This window comes from Schistocerca cancellata, chromosome 3, assembly GCF_023864275.1.
Source record: "Schistocerca cancellata isolate TAMUIC-IGC-003103 chromosome 3, iqSchCanc2.1, whole genome shotgun sequence".
NCBI classification, from domain to species: domain Eukaryota; kingdom Metazoa; phylum Arthropoda; class Insecta; order Orthoptera; family Acrididae; genus Schistocerca; species Schistocerca cancellata.
The window spans coordinates 187620554-187642178 of NC_064628.1; the positions used below are offsets into that span (position 1 = coordinate 187620554).

A 21625-nucleotide genomic window follows, 5' to 3' on the forward strand; every position below is an offset into this window, starting at 1 on the left:
GCTCAGATGGAAACCCAGTTCTAAGCAAAGAAGGGAAAGCAGAAAGGTGGAAGGAGTATATAGAGGGTCTATGCAAGGGCGATGTACTTGAGAACAATATTATGGAAATGGAAGAGGATGTAGATGAAGATGAAATGGGAGATATGATACTGCGTGAAGAGTTTGACAGAGCACTGAAAGACCTAAGCTGAAACAAGGCCCCGGGATTAGACAAGATTCCATTAGAACTACTGACGGCCTTGGGAGAGCCAGTCCTGACAAAACTCTACCATCTGGTGAGCAAGATGTATGAGACAGGCGAAATACTCTCAGACTTCAAGAAGAATATAATAATTCCAATCCCAAAGAAAGCAGGTGTTGACATATGTAAAAATTTCCGAACTATCAGTTTAATAAGTCACGGCTGCAAAGTACTAACGCGAATTCTTTACAGATGAATGGAAAAACTAGTAGAAGCCGACCTAGGGAAAGATCAGTTTGGATTCCGTAGAAATATTGGAACACGTGAGGCAATAGTGACCCTACGACTTATCTTAGAAGCTAGATTAAGACAAAGCAAACCTACTTTTCTAGCATTTGTAGACTTAGAGAAAGCTTTTGACAATGTTGAGTGGAATACTCTCTTTCAAATTCTGAAGGTGGCAGGGGTAAAAGATAGGGAGCGAAAGGCTATTTACAATTTGTATAGAAACCAAATGGCAGTTATAAGAGTTGAGGGGCATGAAAGGCAAGCAGTGGTTGGGAAGGGAGTGAAACAGGGTTGTAGCCTCTCCCCGATGTTATTCAATCTGTATATTGAGCAAGCAGTGAAGGAAACAAAAGAAAAATTCGGAGTAGGTATTAAAATCCATGGAGAAGAAATAAAAACTTTGAGGTTCGCCGATGACATTGTAATTCTATCAGAGAGAGCAAAGGAGTTGGAAGAGCAGTTAAACGGAATGGACAGTGTCTTGAAAGGAGGATATAAGATGAACATCAACAAAAGCAAAACGAGGGTAATGGAATGTAGTCGAATTAAGTCGGGTGATGCTGAGGGAATTAGATTAGGAAATGAGACACTTAAAGTAGTAAAGGAGTTTTGCTATTTGGGGAGCAAAATAACTGATGATGGTCGAAGTAAACAGGATGTAAAATGTAGACTGGCAATGGGAAGGAAAGCGTTTCTGAAGAAGAGAAATCTGTTAACATCGAGTATAGATTTAAGTGTCAGGAAGTCGTTTCTGAAAGTATTTGTATGGAGTGTAGCCATGTATGGAAGTGAAACATGGACGGTAAATAGTTTAGACAAGAAGAGAATAGAAGCTTTCGAAATGTGATGCTACAGAAGAATGCTGAAGATTAGATGGGAGATCACATAACTAATGAGGAGGTATTGAATAGATTTGGCGAGGAGTTTGTGGCACAACTTGACTAGAAGTAGGGATAGATTGGTAGGACATGTTCTGAGGCATCAAGGAATCACCGATTTAGTACTGGAGGGCAGCGTGGATGGTAAAAATCGTAGAGGGAGACCAAGAGATGAATAGACTAAGCAGATTCATAAGGACGTAAGCTGCAGTAGGTATGGGAGATTGCACAGGATAGAGTTGCACGGAGAGCTGCATCAAACCAAGGCAACAACAACAACTTGATAATCACGCCTTAAGAATTGCAGTGAGTGGCAGCAATCACAAAAAATCCTGTAAGTTAGAGAATAATAAAATACACGTAGAACAAATTGTGTGCTGTAGACGTTTCAGTTGAAAGACATATCAGTCGAATACCATGTTGAAAGACATAGTTACCGTACATAATTATTCCTTACTGTCTATTGTGTTTGTCCCACAGAATAGTTTTAGAAGTTTTCTGCAGCTTCGTCGATTTCGTTCTTCAGCGTTATGGTGAACAGATGTCATATGGATTTCTATGAGTCGAGTTTGACCAACATTAGTACATTATCTGAGCAAATATCACTTATAGCGTGCGGCTGACGTAATATTACGGCGCTTGCGGGCAATGGGAATATGCGGCGAACACAATACTACGTCACACCAATTATGATAATTCTCCACGGTGTCAAACGTATATTTACGGCTCCCGCAAACGTCTGTTAGATCCGCATGATTCATAGATTTTGATAGATGGAAAAACTTGTCGTTTTTAAATATTTTTTATCGTCTCCTGTTTTTTAGACGTTAGGTGATGTTCAAGTTCTCTCTGTGTCGTGTGTTTTGTGTACGCTTGTATTGATTTTGTGTACAAAATATGCAGTAAAGAGAAGAAACGTCTATTGCAAATGATTTACAGAGTCCTTGCCTATTATGCAGATAATGAGAAAGAAATACCTGATGGTGGGATTTTCTCTGCCTCGTGATGACTGGGTGTTGTGTGATGTCCTTAGGTTGGTTAGGTTTAAGTAGTTCTAAGTTCTAGGGGACTGATGACCATATATGTTAAGTCCCATAGTGCTCAGAGCCATTTTTGAACCTGATGATGATTCAAATTACACATTTACCGTGTTGTTATCGCAGACTGTTGTTATGAAAGGTTCACCTGCTTGTATGAAAAGTTCGCCTGTTTTTATATCAGGAATCAATTCAACCATATGATTCCTGTGAGTGTAGTGTTTCAATTTGTATCACACTGTACCAACAACGAATGCAAAATTTTGCATTGTTCTTGTGTTTTGTGTGTTCCTTTAGATTTAAACTGGCTTCAAAAGAAATTTAAACAGAAAGATCCCCTGTTTACTTCCCGAGGTAGTATTTGAATAACAGAAGTCCTTCTCAGTTTTTATCTGTGATTATTACTTAAACTGAAATATCATTTGTGAATTCAGATTTAACAGTAGCAATGCCAAAATATGTATATTTAAAGTAGAAATTATAATAAACCTAAAAAAGTTTTGAAATTACAACTATATATTTATACACACGAGTTACTACTTCCAAAAAACGACATATGCCGATGTCCAAAATTACATCATCAAATACACTTTTTCCCCATTCTATGTCTAATTCACGATACAATCATAGGAATTGTCAACAGATGTCCGTACGATCGTGTTCTGCACGGAAGATGGCATTCTGGTCAACGGACAACCACACCGACGATGACGTCAAGTGACCTATCAACCGGGATAGTGTTTGCCGGGTAGTCCTACATCCACAATCGCTGTGTACACAGTCACAGATGGTGCAGTGCGGCACAGAGAAGACGCCTTCAGGGCTGTCTGCGGTGGAATGCTATGGGAAGAGTGGAAACAGGAAAATCGCAAACTGATGTGGCACGGTGGCTTAATGTGAATCGTTCTGTTGTTTTTCAGATGTGGCGACATTTTATAGAGATCTCAGCTGTATCCCGAAGACCAAGGCGGGGCCGACCACGTGCAACATCAGAAAGAGAGAACGTTATTTTGCTGTTAAGGGCACTACGTTACCGCCTTAGTACTGCGCAGCAACTGGCATCTGATCTCGCAGCTTCCACTGGAAGTGTTGTATCGAGGCAAACGGTGTACAGAAGACTTCAGCAGAGTGGCCTTTATTGTCGGAGACATACTGTATGCGTTGCTCTGACGCGTCTCCATAGAAGGGAACGTCTAGAATGGAGCCATTAACATGCCGCCTGGACGGTCGAACAGCGGGCCAATGTTTCTTTCACCGATGAGTCACGATTTTGTCTGGACAATGATTCTCGACGCATTCGCATCTGCAGGGATCGTGGTGCACGATTTCGGGACCGAGACATTGTGGAAAGAGACTGATACCGAGTGTGATCCCTAATGGTGTGAGCGGGGATTATGTTGACCACTCGAACACATCTTCATGAAATTGTACTCTTAAATCGGCAAGGTTTAATTGCTGTCAGGTATCGTGACGAGATCTTGGGAACTCATGTGCGGTTTTTGCGAGGTGCTGGGGGCCCAGACTTCGCATTGCTGGACGATAATACTCGACCTCATAGAGTACGCGTAGTTGACGTTTTCTCGGAAACGGAAGATACCGCACGCATGGCGTGGCCTGCTCCCTCTCCAGATTTGAATACCACAGAGCACGTCTGGGACGCACCAGGGACACGGGTTGCATCACGTCAGCATCCACCAACCACTCTCCAAGATTTGCGAGCAGCGCTGCAGGAAAAATTGGCGTTATTGCCTCAACATGACATTCATGACATACATACACAGCACGCTCTGTCGCTTGTCAGGCCAGTATTGGTGCCAGAAGTGGTCACACCTCATACCGAACGCATTAACCAGTTGTCGGAATGTTTGTGTAAATCCGTCAAGTTGGAAAAAACGAGGAACATTTTTGTCTACCGTTATGCGTGTTGCAGCTACACTCCTGCAAATTGAAATAAGAACACCGTGAATTCATTGTCCCAGGAAGGGGAAACTTTATTGACACATTCCTGGGGTCAGATACATCACATGATCACACTGACAGAACCACAGGCACATAGACACAGGCAACAGAGCATGCACAATGTCGGCACTAGTACAGTGTATATCCACCTTTCGCAGCAATGCAGGCTGCTATTCTCCCATGGAGACGATCGTAGAGATGCTGGATGTAGTCCTATGGAACGGCTTGCCATGCCATTTCCACCTGGCGCCTCAGTTGGACCAGCGTTCGTGCTGGACGTACAGACCGCGAGAGACGACGCTTCATCCAGTCCCAAACATGCTCAATGGGGGACAGATCCGGAGATCTTGCTGGCCAGGGTAGTTGACTTACACCTTCTAGAGCACGTTGGGTGGCACGGGATACATGCGGACGTGCATTGTCCTGTTGGAACAGCAAGTTCCCTTGCCGGTCTAGGAATGGTAGAACGATGGGTTCGATGACGGTTTGGATGTACCGTGCACTATTCAGTGTCCCCTCGACGATCACCAGTGGTGTACGGCCAGTGTAGGAGATCGCTCCCCACACCATGATGCCGGGTGTTGGCCCTGTGTGCCTCGGTCGTATGCAGTCCTGATTGTGGCGCTCACCTGCACGGCGCCAAACACGCATACGACCATCATTGGCACCAAGGCAGAAGCGACTCTCATCGCTGAAGACGACACGTCTCCATTCGTCCCTCCATTCACGCCTGTCGCGACACCACTGGAGGCGGGCTGCACGATGTTGGGGCGTGAGCGGAAGACGGCGTAACGGTGTGCGGGACCGTAGCCCAGCTTCATGGAGACGGTTGCGAATGGTCCTCGCCGATACCCCAGGAGCAACAGTGTCCCTAATTTGCTGGGAAGTGGCGGTGCGGTCCCCTACGGCACTGCGTAGGATCCTACGGTCTTGGCGTGCATCCGTGCGTCGCTGCGGTCCGGTCCCAGGTCGACGGGCACGTGCACCTTCCGCCGACCACTGGCGACAACATCGATGTACTGTGGAGACCTCACGCCCCACGTGTTGAGCAATTCGGCGGTACGTCCACCCGGCCTCCCGCATGCCCACTATACGCCCTCGCTCAAAGTCCGTCAACTGCACATACGGTTCACGTCCACGCTGTCGCGGCATGCTACCAGTGTTAAAGACTGCGATGGAGCTCCGTATGCCACGGCAAACTGGCTGACACTGACGGCGGCGGTGCACAAATGCTGCGCAGCTAGCGCCATTCGACGGCCAACACCGCGGTTCCTGGTGTGTCCGCTGTGCCGTGCGTGTGATCATTGCTTGTACAGCCCTCTCGCAGTGTCCGGAGCAAGTATGGTGGGTCTGACACACCGGTGTCAATGTGTTCTTTTTTCCATTTCCAGGAGTGTATTTACGTTCAGTATTCCTTATACCGTTTCTACTTTACTATCACCTGGTTATACTGTTTTGTGGCAAAATAAACGCAATCTTGCCAAATTTCGGTTTATTGCTTCAATTTTGGACACCAGTGTATTTCAGCCAGTTCAAATGTAATGGCAGCTACGTACAAGACTAGAATCCTAAGTGTTAAAATAATGACGAATGATTTAAGTTGCGATAATGAAACTGATGCAAGGGAACCCTAACAAATGTGTGTAACAAGCTGACCAGACAGACTGTTAGACATGTCCTTGGAAGAGTATACTGGTCGCTTTGGAGCAATGTTGATGGTGTAGAACCAGCACCAGGTGGCCACGTGTCCCTTCATCACTGATGTAAGTCAAGGAAGTGAGGCTGTATGTACGTAATAGTCGGTTGTACAGAGTCACTGCAGTAAACGGGGGCGACGTGGGGATGTGACAGAATGGCAGAAAGGAGCTATCGCGTTTAAACGTGTCCGTGACCACGCCGTGAATGAAGTTGTCGGGTTGGTGGGTGTATCAGCGCAAGATGTCTAGCGTGTCTACAAGGAATGGTGCAGAACTGGCTGCCATTTAATATGGTGTAAGAACAGTTGTCGTAAAAAAGTCCTGACCGACAAGGACTGAAGATGAGCGTCACACACTGTCATTGGTTTGAAACCGGACAGAAACTGCTGCTGTCAGTGAATGTAATCCATCTCAACCCTTTCCCTAGCGAACAAAGCGAACGCAATGGGCATATAATGTCGGATACTTCGTAAAGCCACTATTCGTAGCGAGGACAAAAAGCTGCACATAAAAAAAGCGCAAAACAACACAGAAACTGGACAGGAACTGTTTATTCAGTGGCTAGAATAACATTAATGCACACAGTAATAAATCAGTTTGATATAGTGACCTTTAATTTCATGAATTTCACGATATAATTTGATGAAAACCTTTATCAGTATATCTATGTGAGTTTTGGTACCCATATTTCAGGTGTAATTGGGCCGCCCTTGTTTAACTCAGATATTTAATTAGTTATCCGTTGCGTGACTTCACTTTTTCATTCGCTTGGTCTCTTGGGTATCGATCTGTTCACTGTATAGGTCACTGGGTTCAGCTCTCACAGCGTCATTAGTGCTCAACTGACACCTCACACTAGCTAGTACTACACCCTTTTCATTCAGCTCATGGAGACGACGTCCTGTAGGGTGCGTGCCATAAGATACCGAAAACGTCGAAGAGTCATGCGAGCCCATTGGCGCTCAAGCGGCCGCCCGCAGCAAGCTGGTCGGAGCTAGGTTGAAGGCAAGCTTACTGTGTAAGTGAAGGGCCAAGTGCGCTCACTGTGCAGCTCACGCAAATTGCGAACGTAATTGTGTTTTGAGTCGTGGTGTGTATTAACAAACACTAGCGACAAAAATCGCAACACGAAAAAACAATTAATATACACTAATGAAACTTGGGAAATACAATTGTCTAGGTAACATACACTCCTGGAAATGGAAAAAAGAACACATTGACACCGGTGTGTCAGACCCACCATACTTGCTCCGGACACTGCGAGAGGGCTGTACAAGCAATGATCACACGCACGGCACAGTGGACACACCAGGAACCGCGGTGTTGGCCGTCGAATGGCGCTAGCTGGGCAGCATTTGTGCACCGCCGCCGTCAGTGTCAGCCAGTTTGCCGTGGCATACGGAGCTCCATCGCAGTCTTTAACACTGGTAGCATGCCGCGACAGTGTGGACGTGAACCGTATGTGCTGTTGACGGACTTTGAGCGAGGGCGTATAGTGGGCATGCGGGAGGCCGGGTGGACGTACCGCCGAATTGCTCAACACGTGGGGCGTGAGGTCTCCACAGTACATCGATGTTGTCGCCAGTGGTCGGCGGAAGGTGCACGTGCCCGTCGACCTGGGACCGGACCGCAGCGACGCACGGATGCACGCCAAGACCGTAGGATCCTACGCAGTGCCGTAGGGGACCGCACCGCCACTTCCCAGCAAATTAGGGACACTGTTGCTCCTGGGGTATCGGCGAGGACCATTCGCAACCGTCTCCATGAAGCTGGGCTACGGTCCCGCACACCGTTAGGCCGTCTTCCGCTCACGTCCCAACATCGTGCAGCCCGCCTCCAGTGGTGTCGCGACAGGCGTGAATGGAGGGACGAATGGAGACGTGTCGTCTTCAGCGATGAGAGTCGCTTCTGCCTTGGTGCCAATGATGGTCGTATGCGTGTTTGGCGCCGTGCAGGTGAGCGCCACAATCAGCACTGCATACGACCGAGGCACACAGGGCCAACACCCGGCATCATGGTGTGGGGAGCGATCTCCTACACTGGCCGTACACCACTGGTGATCGTCGAGGGGACACTGAATAGTGCACGGTACATCCAAACCGTCATCGAACCCATCGTTCTACCATTCCTAGACCAGCAAGGGAACTTGCTGTTCCAACAGGACAATGCACGTCCGCATGTATCCTGTGCCACCCAATGTGCTCTAGAAGGTGTAAGTCAACTACTCTGGCCAGCAAGATCTCCGGATCTGTCCCCCATTGAGCATGTTTGGGACTGGATGAAGCGTCGTCTCACGCGGTCTGCACGTCCAGCACGAACGCTGGTCCAACTGAGGCGCCAGGTGGAAATGGCATGGCAAGCCGTTCCACAGGACTACATCCAGCATCTCTACGATCGTCTCCATGGGAGAATAGCAGCCTGCATTGCTGCGAAAGGTGGATATACACTGTACTAGTGCCGACATTGTGCATGCTCTGTTGCCTGTGTCTATGTGCCTGTGGTTCTGTCAGTGTGATCATGTGATGTGTCTGACCCCAGGAATGTGTCAATAAAGTTTCCCCTTCCTGGGACAATGAATTCACGGTGTTCTTATTTCAATTTCCAGGAGTGTATTTAAGTGATTGATATTGCAAGATAGGTCAATGTAAGCGTAAGGAAAGCCATTGCAGATATGAAATGCTGGTACACTAATAACCGGTCTAACTGCCACAATGTTGAATAGAAGCATGCAAATGTGCATCCGTTCTGTTGTACAGCCGGATGTTAGTTTGTCGGATGGAGTTCAATGCCTGCTGCACTTGGTGGGTCAATACATGCACAGTTAATGCTTTTTGTCGATGACGCTGGAGTTGTTGTCCGTTGATGTCACATATTTGCTCCATTGGAGACAAATCTCGTGATCGAGCAGGCCAAGGCAACATGTCGACACTGTAGAGCATGTTGGGTTAAACAGCGGTATGTGGGCGAGCGTTATCCTGCTGGAAAACACCCCCCTGGAATGGTGTTCATGAGTGGGAGCAGAACAGGTCGAACCACCAGAGTGACGAACAGCTTTGCAACCAGAGAGCGTGGGATAATCAGGAGAGTCCTCCTGCTGTCATATGAAATCACACTCCAGACCATAGCTCTAGGTGTAGGTTCAGTGTGTCTAGCATGCAGACAGATTGAGTGCTTGTCCTCAAGTGGCCTCCTTTAAGCAGCACACGGCCATCGCTGGCACCGGAATAGAACCAGCTTTCATCAAAAAACACAACAGACCTCCGCCCTGCCCACTGATGTCGCAAATGGTGGTGGTTCAGGGTCAGTGGAATACATGTTCAGGGCATCTGGCTCCGAGAAGTAATCGGTTTATAAAAGCTGGTTGTGTCACTTTTCTGTCAATTACTGCTCAAATTGTTGCTACAGATGCAGTACGACGCGACCCTGTCGGTGGTGACACATGGCCGTCCGGAGCCCGGTCTTCTTGCGACCATGTATTCTCGTGACCACCGCTGGCAGCAGTCGTGTGCAGTGATTACATTCTTGCCAAGTCTTCCTGCAGTATCGCAGAAGGAACATCCAGTTCCTCGTAGCCCTATTACACAACTCGTTCAAACTCAGTGGGAGTTGATAATGGCATTTTTGTCGCCTTAAACGCATTCTCGACTAAAATCAACTCACCACGTCTAATGTCAAAAGTAACTAAGGCTCATGGCCGTTAGAACGTGTATTTAAAGCAAACCTGATTTGCATCCTCGCTGTGGCGCTACTAGCGCCACTCTCACGCGACTGGCGCGAAATTTGAATAGCTATCATCTTTCAGACGCAGAAACACGCCTAACGGCTTTCGTTTGTGTCGCACAACTCCTTTTTGGTCTTTCTTTTTTTTTTTGCTACTGTGTATTTCTCGTTGTTCTGTCATTAACTTCCATATTGGTTTTCGCGTACTCACGCAGTATATGGTCCAATGAGGCGGCGTCATACTTGTAGGAGACGACAGTGACGTCAGTCCTGACGCACTCCGAGATGGCAGCGAGATGAGGTGCCCTACTGGACGCCAGCACCATGCTGCGCACCTGGTCCGACCGGCCAGAGAGCATCGTTAGCAGCTGTGACTACGATGGAAGGAAAATCCTGTAACATGCGTGCATAACATCAATTGAATTTGAAAGTAGCTAGCTCTCTCATACCTCAAGTCCAGCAATAAGTAATCTGTAGCCATAATCTTAGCTTTCGAGTTATCTTATGAAAAATGAAATTCTGGAAGGAATTTAATGCAAGTACGATTAACATGAGGTAGGAAATTGGTTTCTCATATCCGTTCAGCCGGATTCTTGAGCAACTAGTCCGCGAATGGCGCAAAGAACTGAGCAGTAATAAGATCTGGAACTGAGTCACGCTTCACTACACAGAAATGAACCTACAACTCTGCTTTTGTAGATGATATGCTATGTTTTTGGGCTGTGTAGATGTGGCTGTTGAACAAATCAACCAAATTAAGACACAAACGGAAAGCAGGGCATCTCTGTCTCTTTAGAAAAATGGGGTTAATAAGGAATTTCCAAGAGGCATTAAATACGCTTTGATTAGTTCGAGTAAAAACAAGGAAAGTAAGGTAAACCAAATATGTAGATGACTGACTTGACTAAATGTCACATATGAGGCCTTGGCCTCACACAGATATAAAATGGATCTGTCTTACTAGCTAATTAAGGGCATCTCTAATGAAACGTGCATGTCTTGGAACGCCAAGTTCAGACGCTATTGCTCTGTTACAAGACCATATGAAGACGAGAGTGCGAAAGTGTTAATCTCGTCTCCTGTGGCTATGATATAGTCTTTGTGTGCTGGATTCTGTAGGTATACTGATACTGGTCGAAGCAGTCATGGGATACGACAAGGCACAGTGACGCTTCCTGTGGAAAATGTTATATACGAGAATACTGCAACGAAAATACCGCTGTTGTGTTTTTTTCGTTATTTATCTGACAGATAAATGTGGGAGGCCCCCGGGATTTTGGGGGGTGAAGGTGGGGGTGGGGCGAGGGAAAACATTATTTTTCTACATGTATTTTTCTCCTTTATTCAGTTGTGTTTTTATTGAAGATCGAAGTTTTCGCCGAACTGTACTGAGCTACCGTACAAGCACTTACGGTCAATGTTGCTAGCGACGCTTTTGTTATTTAAGAAATTTAAAATCACAGAAAATAAAACGCTGTAACAACATGATTTTATAGCGTGTCCAATTTTTGGTGGGCAGTGTCCCCTTGCAACACAAAGCACTCGTCGACAGAACTGTAAGTTTTCGTGACGCTTTACGTTGCTGCCAATCTACGGAAGCCGGCACTGATCGGCGCTGCAGTAGCTATTACGCATGATTCTGATTATTGTTTGACTTGAGCTGTGGCCTCAATTTAATTTCCTATCAGTTTCATTGCTACAAATAAGTACCACACGTGAATATGAACGTCGCTTTAAAGTACTTTTACGAAAAATTGTTACTTGCATGCGTCATTTCCTTCTCAGCAAGCTGTCAGAATGTTGCGCAATCTGCACATATTGTCAGCACTGTTGATGTTTCCCGCACAACATTCTTCGTCCTGCGGTCACTGTAGTGCTTCCACATCGTCCGCCATGCTGGCCTCTAACACGACTCAAGAAAAACTGGACAACCTTTATAAACTATCTACTTCTAACTATCGAAATAAATTTCAGAACGCAAACTGGTAATCAACTGTGGTGATCACCGAACAGCGCTATCGCCAAATTAAACGATAAATCCCCATGTCCAGCGTGTGACGGGTTTGTCAGCAATAATTAGGCCAATCATAACTTCTTTAGAGATTAAATACATTTAATTATGCACTGAGCGAGTTTCTAAAACCCCTTTGGTGACAAGAATACTGGTAGCGTTGTTTCATTAATAGGCCTTCCGAGATTTAGAAACTTGCTGCTATCATAAAAATGGCGTTGGCAACAAAACTGACGGGTGTGGTTTTCGGTCGTTATCGTCAGCTTGCTGGTGTTCTACATGCAGTGTGTTTCGGATATAAGAGCTGTGCTTGTTCTAATTAATTCAGTGAACATTAGGAGTGACAGCAGTGTGAAGGTTGTAGTTTTTGCGAAAATGAGACTTCTTTGCTTTTGTAAGTACTACAGGTATCTGTGAATCTGTTAGGCAATCCTATTTATATTGTTTTTATTTTGAGATAGGTTACAAATTTTTAAAAAATAATTTATTAATACTATTTTCTCCATTATTTAAAGCTTTCCTTATTTGTGCAAACATATTTCAGTAGGTATTTTAATTATTTATTTCCAGGGTAGTGTTGGGTTTATACGCATAGCATATAAATCTGGTGCATACAAGCGATAAGAAAAACGTTAGAGCTGTGAAAAATTTGTGAAAGAGCTAGAGAAAATAAAACAACTAATAGATGGCTATTTTTACCAAAAGATAATCCAGTGTCGCATGTGTGTAATCTTTCGGCGTTAGCAGAAGCAGAGATTTGTTCTGAGCAGAAACCTAAACTAACAGCATCTGATGAAGGCATTTAGCCGCCTAACGAAGAAGAGGTGAGCGAACAAAAGTCTGAATCCTAACAGCATCTGACGTAGGCATTTAGCCGCCTAACGAAGAAGAGGTAAGCGAACAAAAGTCTGAATCTGATGGATGTAGTGACTGTGGCTGGAATCAAAGTGATGCTGGGCAATGGCCATATCCATTTAGAGACAAAATTATTAGAAAGGGTTTTTCAAATATTTACCTTTGCGTAGTCCAACAGTTTATAGACAAAGAAATTGGTTAGTGCGGAGTGACAGCCAGTTAAAAGCCCTTCTGTTGACCATGTTTACTAGCGCAGAATGATCACAACACGCCTGTTACATTTAGGTTGACTGCACGAAAGCAACTGGTCGCGAGAATAGTTTGTCGCACAAAAATAATTATTTAGCATGCATAGATTATGAACAAAGGCAAGCGGATAACACTGTGCGTTCCACGTTCCTGAAGATATTGCTGAAAGAAAGAGACTTATTACGCGAGCCGTTAAAAAGAATTTTAGATGTTACTGTCTTTTTAACCTCACGAAATTTGCGTTTTAGGCGAAGTAGTCAGCAATTAGGGCGCCAGATAATGGTATTTTCTTGGGGTTTGCCGAGTTATTGGCTACGTATGGCCCATTTTTAAGAAGGGATACCATTAATATCAAAAGCTATCGGGAGAAACATGAAAAGATAGCGCACTATTTATCTTGGAGAACACACAGTGAGTTTCTATGTTTATGTAGGGATTATATATTAAAGAACATTTTAGAATCAAGGCAAGAAGTTCTGCTTTTCTTCATTTATTTGCAATGCTAATCCTGATGTGTCTAAAACCGAACAGAACATTCTGATTTTCAGGTATTTTTTCATAAAAACGAAAATAAATGGAAAATTAATGAGGTGTTTCTGCAATATTTTCATATGCAGAAAAAGAGAGATGATGCAATTACTAATGCTACCATAGATGTATTTAACAAGCATGAAACCGATTTATTGTCGTTGTCAGTGCTTTGTGTAATGGGTCAAATATAACAAGGTAAATAAAAGGCGTGTAGTCAAAAATTAGAGACATTTATCCGCTGGCAACATTTACTCATCGTGCAGTTCATACTCTGAAATTAGTAAGGTTACATGGTGCTAGAAACAATAAAGTACGTACATTCTTGAACCATCTGAACCAGCTGTACAGTTTTTTAGTAGAAGCCCACAGAGATTAGAAGGATTATTAAAAACACTGGCGATCGATCTCTTCAGGGCCTATCTGAAAAACTAGATGGAGCGCAAGAATTGAGGCAGCGAAGCCTAAGGCTGAACAATTATCAGAAGTAATAAAAGCTTTGAAATACACAAAAAGTCAGTGCAGTTAGTCTCAAGAAGGGGTAGCATAAGTAAATGCGCTGATCAATTATTTCTCCAAGTTTGAAACAATGAGTCTCCTGAACGTGTGAGGGGACATTTTGGACCATATAAATGTAAGAAGCTTGATTCTGCAGTCAAAAGATATTTCTCCTGATACTGAAATGAAAAATATCAATGCCGTAGTTAAGAACGTAAGAGCTCTCTGGCCTCAATCCTTAAGCAGAGCTAAAAAATGGCTACTAAATTAGGACCGAGCAGTTTTTTTTTTCAAAAAAGAGAGGAAGGAAACGGAAGATTTCCTTTGATAAATCTGATTCGGGTAATTGTGGAGCACTTAACACACTCCCAGATAACACCGAGGAACAACAGTTTCAAAAAGAAGTTTTGCCATAATCAAAGCCAAAACTGTTTCTCACCTGTATTTTCGCTATGAAGAAATGAGAATCATTTTTGCAACTTTTGAAGTTATTGTCGGAATAAATACAATTTAGAAACTAATTAGAATGTATCCTGATGGTCTGAGTGATCATCTCACCAAAGAAATTCAAATGTTTAAGTCACTGTGCGCAGCTACCTCTCGGATTTGACAAAGACAACAGAATACAAATAGGTTCTATTTATTCTGAATGAAATTTATGAGCTGAGGTTATAACCTGTGTTTCCTGAACTTTGCATTGCACCCAGTATTTTCAGTATCCTACCAGTGACTGTTGCTAGGGGTGAAAGAGGATTTATTAAATTGGCATTGATCAAACTTACTGACTGCTGACAGTTGGAAATAAAGTACATGGCATAGATTTGTGTTAGTGTGTGAAAAGTTTTTTACTTCATGAATTATAATGAAGACAATTAGAAGTACATGTTAGTAGTATATCAAGTTTTTATCTAACTTATGTTGCAATTAAATGACCTTGGAAAGTGCAAGTGTTAGTGTGGGTAACCTACCTTCAGCGACAGGGACCAATGACCTTGAACACATGATGTCATCAAGCCACACTTCCTCCTCACCTGCTCTCCCCTTCTGGCCCTCTCCTCCCTCCTTCTCCCTCCAGACAATCGCAGTGTAGTATTAAAATGAAACAACCAATCATCATCCAAGATGGTGAAACTAGCCCAGTTTTGCTAGAGGGAAATTTAAAATGCTTCTGCCCTATCTTCACCCAGTCAAAAATAGAAGATGATGGAACATGCTCAAATGTGCTCTATGTTCCCACACCTACTCCCTATTCTCTCCAATAAATTATTGTGAGGTATTAAAACGATGCACATAAATGGGACGAAGCTGCATTATTTCATTTGAAAATGAAAGATAATTATGTACACTTAAATACCTTTAGCGTGTCATAAAGTGATATAATGGTCAAAGAGATGTATTATTTACATAAAAATGTGTACGCATACATATCTCTGGCATCACACAAAAACGACTAAAGGTCAAATATGAGGGATTATATACATGACTATCAGGCTGCCTTAGAGGAGCGCTACAGTATAAGATTACAGCAGAGATGTAAATAACAGCAGAAATCCAAGTAGGAACATTGATAGAGAGAAAAATGTACACACACACACACGCACAGGACATCGCTAAATTACACTGTAAAAAATTTCCCCCATCCATCTGTGCTGCTACCATCACCACCATTGTGATAGGAATATGACAGGTACGCATTTTATTTTAAACAAATAAAATGCGAAGAGAACTCCTGTGGTCGTGCACACCTGTGCCACTGCCGCTGCTTCCTCTACTGCGATGTGCTCCTTTCTGGATCCGCTATACTTCTGTTGGTTGAGCCATTGGTCCGTCGTAGCGCTGCTACTGTCCGTTATGGCTCATACTGCTATTAACGCGCGAGCGCGCGCGTGGGTGTGTGTGGACAACTATATAAACCATTAACTCCCAACCTTGCAACTGCAAGAACGGTGGTCCTCTCTCTCAAGTCAACATACCTGGCAGTTCAGGGACCAGCCAGAGACACTAGTCTTAAGACATGCACTCTTCTAATTTTATATAACTAGTCTCTTAGTCATTTACTAGAAATGGTTAAACTTTTCTGTTACTAGCCCCACGTAAGGAAAAGTTGTATTTACATTTCGTTGCGCTGCTACCATCACTTAACATCTGTTCCTGTTACCGTGGAAACATATGTTGGTAACACCCATATTAACTCTATTCTCCCACTGTCGTCATTTCATGAGATGCATGTAGGAGAAAATAAATCCAGTGAGGTGACAAAAGTCACGGGGTACCTCCTGATATCGTGTCAGGTCGCCCTTTGCCCTACACAGTGCAGCGACTCGAAGTGGCATGGACTCAACAAGTCGTTGGAAGTCCTCTGCAGAAATATTGTGGTGGTTGTGGTGGTTGTTAGGATGTTTAAGGGGGACTAAACAGCTAAGGTCATCAGTCCCCCATTCCAAAAACAGGCGAGACATTAAGGCGCGGAGCAGATAAAACCCCTAGGGGAAGGATACTCCCCCCCCCCCCCCCCCAGGCCCTAAAAGAACACAAATGCGGTAACGAATACGACAGACACGAAGAGGACAGATGAACACCAGACAGAAAGAAACAGGGTGCTAAAACAATGTAGCAGATGGAAATGGCTGGCTGACCGCAAGGAAAAAAGGGAGGAGTCAGCCACTCTGCAATACACTAAAACCTCCAGCCTAAAAGTTTAGGCCAGAGTCCAGACGCATCACAAAACTTAAAAACCCTAGACACACACGTCTCATCGTTAGCTAAAACATAGGGCAGATCCCCATCAACTTGTGCTTCTGCCCTTGCATCACGGTATAAAATGCAGTCTGTTAAAATGTGCCGGACAGAAATGTGCACACCACAAGCATCACAAAACGGAGGATCCTCCCGCCGTAATAAATAGCTATGTGTCAGAGGACAGTGCCCGATCCGAAGACGTGTGAGCGCCACCTCTTCCCGCCTGAGCAGCCGGCAGGAGGAACGCCACGGCCGAGTGGTTGACTTTACCAACCGCAGTTTATTGGCCGTCACCGCCAGCCATTCGTCCTCCCACAACTCCATGCACTTCCTGTGGAGTGCAGCGATGACTGACTGCAAGGGGATGGGACACTGGACCACATCCTGCTCTCTGCAGGCCTCCTTGGCAGCCCGATCAGCCTGTTCATTGCCCCATATGCCGACATGACCAGGCACCCAGCAGAAGGATACCTCTTTACCCCGCCGTTGGAGCAAGTACAGTTGGTCATGTATCAGCTGGACCATCTCTTCAGTCGGGTACAGGTTCTGCAGCGACTGTAAGGCACTAAGAGAATCGGAGCAGAGAAGAAATCGATCGCCCCGAACACGATGCATCTGCTCCAGTGCCGTCAGGATCGCGTGGAGCTCCGCTGCGAAAACGGTATATTCAGCAGGGAGGCGAATCCGGGTAACATGATCAGGGAACACCACAGAACAGCCAAGGAAAGTCTCCTGTTTGGAGCCATCAGTATAAACGACAGTGATGCTGATTGAGCTATGCTGCGTCTATAACCATCTGCAATTGAGAAAGTGTTGCTAGTGCAGGATTTTGTGTACGAACTGACCTCTCAGTTATGTTCCATAAATGTCCAATGGGATTCGTGCCGGACGATCTGGGAGGCCAAATCATTCACTCGAATTGTACAGACTGTTCTTCAAGCCAGTCGCGAACAATTGTGGCCTGATGACGTGGCGTACTGTCAGCCGTAAAAATTCCATCGTTTTTGGGGAACATGATGTACATGAATGGCTGTAAGTGGTCATCACATACCCGAACATGTTAATACAGCCCACACCATTATGAAGCCACCACCCTCTTGCACAATGCCTTGTTGACAGCCTGTGTCCAGGGCTTCTTGGGGTTTGCACCACACACGAATCCTACCATCAGCGCTTAACAACTGAAATCTGGACTCATCTGTTCAGGCCACGGTTCCAGTCGTCTAGCGTCCAAACGTTTTGGTCACGAGCCCAGGAAAGGCACTGCAAGCGATGTTGTGCTGTTAGCAAAGGTAGTCGCACTGGTCGTCTGCTGCCACAGCCCATTAACGCCACATTTCGCCGTGCTGTCCTAGTGGATACGTTCGTCGTACCTCCCACATTGATTTATAGGATCTTTCACGCAGTTTTGCAAGTCTGTCAGCACGGACAACTCTACGCAAACGCCGCTACTCTCGGTCGTTAAGTAAAGGCCGTCGGCCATTGCGTTGTCCAAGGTGAGACGTAATGCCTGAAATGTGGCGTTCTCGGCACAATCTTGACACTGTGGACCTCGGAACATTGAATTCCTTAAAGACTTCTGAAATGAAATGTTCCATGCACCTAGCTCCTAACTGCCACGCCGAGTTCAAAGTTTTTAAATTCCGGCCGTGCGGCCATAATAACGTTGGAAACCATTTAACATAAACCACCTACGTGCAAATGACAGCTCTGCCAATGCACTGCCCTCTTATACCTCGTGTACGCAATACTACCGCCATCTGTATTGTGCATATCGCTATCACACGACGTTGTCACCTTAGTGTAAAAGTGATTTTGTAAACTAGTCAGTTACTTCATTTCCCTCCCGAAGACGCTGTCTTTGTTTGCAGAGTGTAATCTGTATAAAATTAATGCCAGAAAGAGGACATTAATAATTTTGGTTTGCATAGTAGAATCCTCTGAAACTTGCAATAGACAACACTCCAACATTGACGAAGTTCCTCCCCTTTCAGATGTACATTCTACACTGTGTGATCTACACTTGCCAACGGAATATGATCAAAAGTATTTGGACAACTACTACCAAACATTAATACATTGTGTGTCTACCGGTCACCAATATACATCAAACCTAGGTTTACAGCAGAAAAGTACTTACATTACTCTAATGCTGTTATGTTAGGTATGGGATGCATACATCACTGTTCTACCAGTTAAGCACAGATCAGAAATATCTCTGGAGTGAGCATTGCGTTCTGCAAATGTTGTCAACATTAAGCTGGAATTCTCACGTGATCTTGGGACGACGTTGGTCGTTTAAGGCCAATTCACACTGGCCATCAAGTCACCTCACGCCATGTAAAGTCACGTTCAACAATGCATTTCAAATGACGGCATTCACATAGGTCGTCAATGAACCATGCGCCATCTCACGCCACGGCACATCAAGCTTTCACGAGAAGAAAGTTTTTCCGGTGGCGTCTTCTGCAAACACTAATGCTGTACCAGTAGATTTTGTGCTTCTATTTCTTCGTACTCTTTATTTTCTTATTGTGCTTTACTTTCGTCGCAAACTGGAAATGTTACATGACGACTTCGATGTTTTTTTCACTGAGTGTTTTTACCACAAGCCAGGTCAGATATCTGAATGCGAAACATTATTTAGGTTTAACAATAGCAGAACAGAGCGGCCACCTACAATGTACGATTTATCGTACATCGTATATAAATTGGAACATAAGCTGACAAAGCAATTTTCATCACATAACATTTTAAGTGAAATGCCTTTAATGAAGGAGGAAAATGCGATTGGTTGTGATTTTATTAGTTATACAAGAAAAAAATGTTTAAGGTAACGGGGCTCCATTTATTCCTTTACAGCTATTGTTTGATGTGTTTGTACGCATATATTTTTTCCCTAGCAAATTAATGTCGATGTTTTAAAATGTTGTTTCACCCGCGGCCAAGAACAAGATGCTATGAAGTTTGCTTTGGCTATTAATAAACTTTGTCGTCGTTAGTTCCCCAATACTGATACTAGGCCCTACACACTGACTTTTTGTATCAAAGATGGCGACTCGTAATCTCACTTTCGCCTTTTGGGCTCAGCAAACTAATGTGTAGCGTAAATACAGGCTGACATAACGGTGCCGTGTCGTGACGCCCGTAGATATTTCTCTTCAAACCTAAGAGCCCAGTTTGATCCAGGTATCAAATGCAAATTGTTATGGTGTCTACAAAACTTCTATACCAAATACACAGGACCAACGAACAGAATATGCCTGTACTAGTATAATAATGACACAAAAAATTTATAGGACGCATTGCGGACAAAGATACTTTGTCCGCGTCACGTGACCACAGTTGCAATGATTATTGACAAAACAAAATCAATTCTGCGCATGTGAATGCTCTCTCCATAGATATTTCTACTCTATGTATTTAAGTAGCAATAATTTATAATCTCTCATCACATCTGATGACTTCTTTGGAGCAATGATGATTTCAGATTACAACAACGTATTACTAATTTTCTCTTTTTCGCCTTGTTTTAATAGAACTACTTTTTTAGATCAAATGTAATAGTCTGACTACAAATGTGTTATGTGTGATGAAGAAAAGACTCATGTATGTGAAACATAATGCGGCTAAGTCTGGAGTAATCAGTTTAGAAAACAACTTATTGTTGTAGAGCAATCTCCATCTTTTGTCCGAAATACTTCACTTGTTACTTCCCTCTTATTCTCCCTCTAGCCACGATCTGTTAAGATGCTTGTATCAATGTAAGTGTCTTTGAATGAGAATATTCACTAATTTCTGTTCAAACATTATGTCATATTCTTTTATTTTCTACCACTAATACCCTTCGTGTGTTAGTTACAACTTTTACTGTGGGAGTGCGGATGAGTCTGATTGTATGTCTGTTTAGCCATCATTAGGACTATCTCTCTGACATCGCTATGAATTATTGTTATTATTTGGGCCTTACTGACATTTATTATAGGAAGTCAGATATGCTAATGTGAAAGACATTGGCACACTTGAGAATTCGAAGCTGACTCGGTCGCACAAATAAGAAACCAAACCAGTTATTCCCGAAGCACATACTATTTCGTGCAAATTGAAATTTTCATCGTCAGCTTAATTCTCCAGTAGAGTTAAACTGGCAACGATTCATACGGCTAGTAAAATAGATCTTTAATATGTTATATGTGTAATTTTATTTCATAACGTGTGTGTTTCATGACTGTTTCTTTTTTCATGCATGTCAATGACACGTAGTGCGATTCTAATTTTGAAAGCAGTTCTGTGTGACTAAATGTCTCGAAAGTCATGCAAACTATATATAGGTAAAGTGTCCCGCGATGAATCTCTAGTGGACAATTTATTACTATGATGTATGGTTTTAGTTCTATAAATATTGTAAATAATGATGTCCTATGGTACCAGTTTTGATAGTTCTGAGTCAAAATTACAACCTTACGGTTAACAATTTAAAATATAACTTTACTGGCGCCGAAAGCCATTATTCACACAAGAGATATTTCTAGGTTCCGGCGCTGTGTTTTATTCGTGTATCCATGATATTAGTCGCATTCAAGATCTGCTTATCGTTAATTTGATATATTCGTTAACGGTACATCGATTAATCGTTCTAGCATTCTCCAATGCGGTCTTAAATAGAACAGTCGGCTGCCGAAAATCAGCAGTAGTAACATCGAAGCAAGCATTAAAAGTTGTACCTGTAGCTGTAATACGCGACAGCTGAACAGTTAACTTGCAGTAGGAAACAGTTGGCGTTTTATGTGCTGTTCTTGACACTTAACATCATTTTTCAGTCTCGATGTCTTCTTGTATCCTTCGACGTTTACGTTTTCACTTTTGTCAAAGCTCATAGTTCCAGTTCACAGTATCAAATTCATACACTGACTGACCTTGAATAACTATTATTTCTGGTGTCACAATGACAAAAATTGTGTTTCCCATCAGGAAAGGAATTTATG

The 21625-nt window shown here is 43.8% G+C and overlaps 1 protein-coding gene across 1 annotated transcript in view; it reads right to left on the reverse strand.

Moving 5' to 3' along the window:
* Positions 1-21625, reverse strand: part of LOC126176677 (serine/threonine-protein kinase Nek8) — a 306561-nt gene that overhangs the window by 283869 nt on the left and 1067 nt on the right. The window contains exon 2 of the mRNA XM_049923838.1: positions 9972-10153. Coding sequence (XP_049779795.1) covers positions 9972-10119 — 148 coding nt within the window. The 5' untranslated portion in view covers positions 10120-10153. The remainder of the gene's footprint in view (positions 1-9971; positions 10154-21625) is intronic.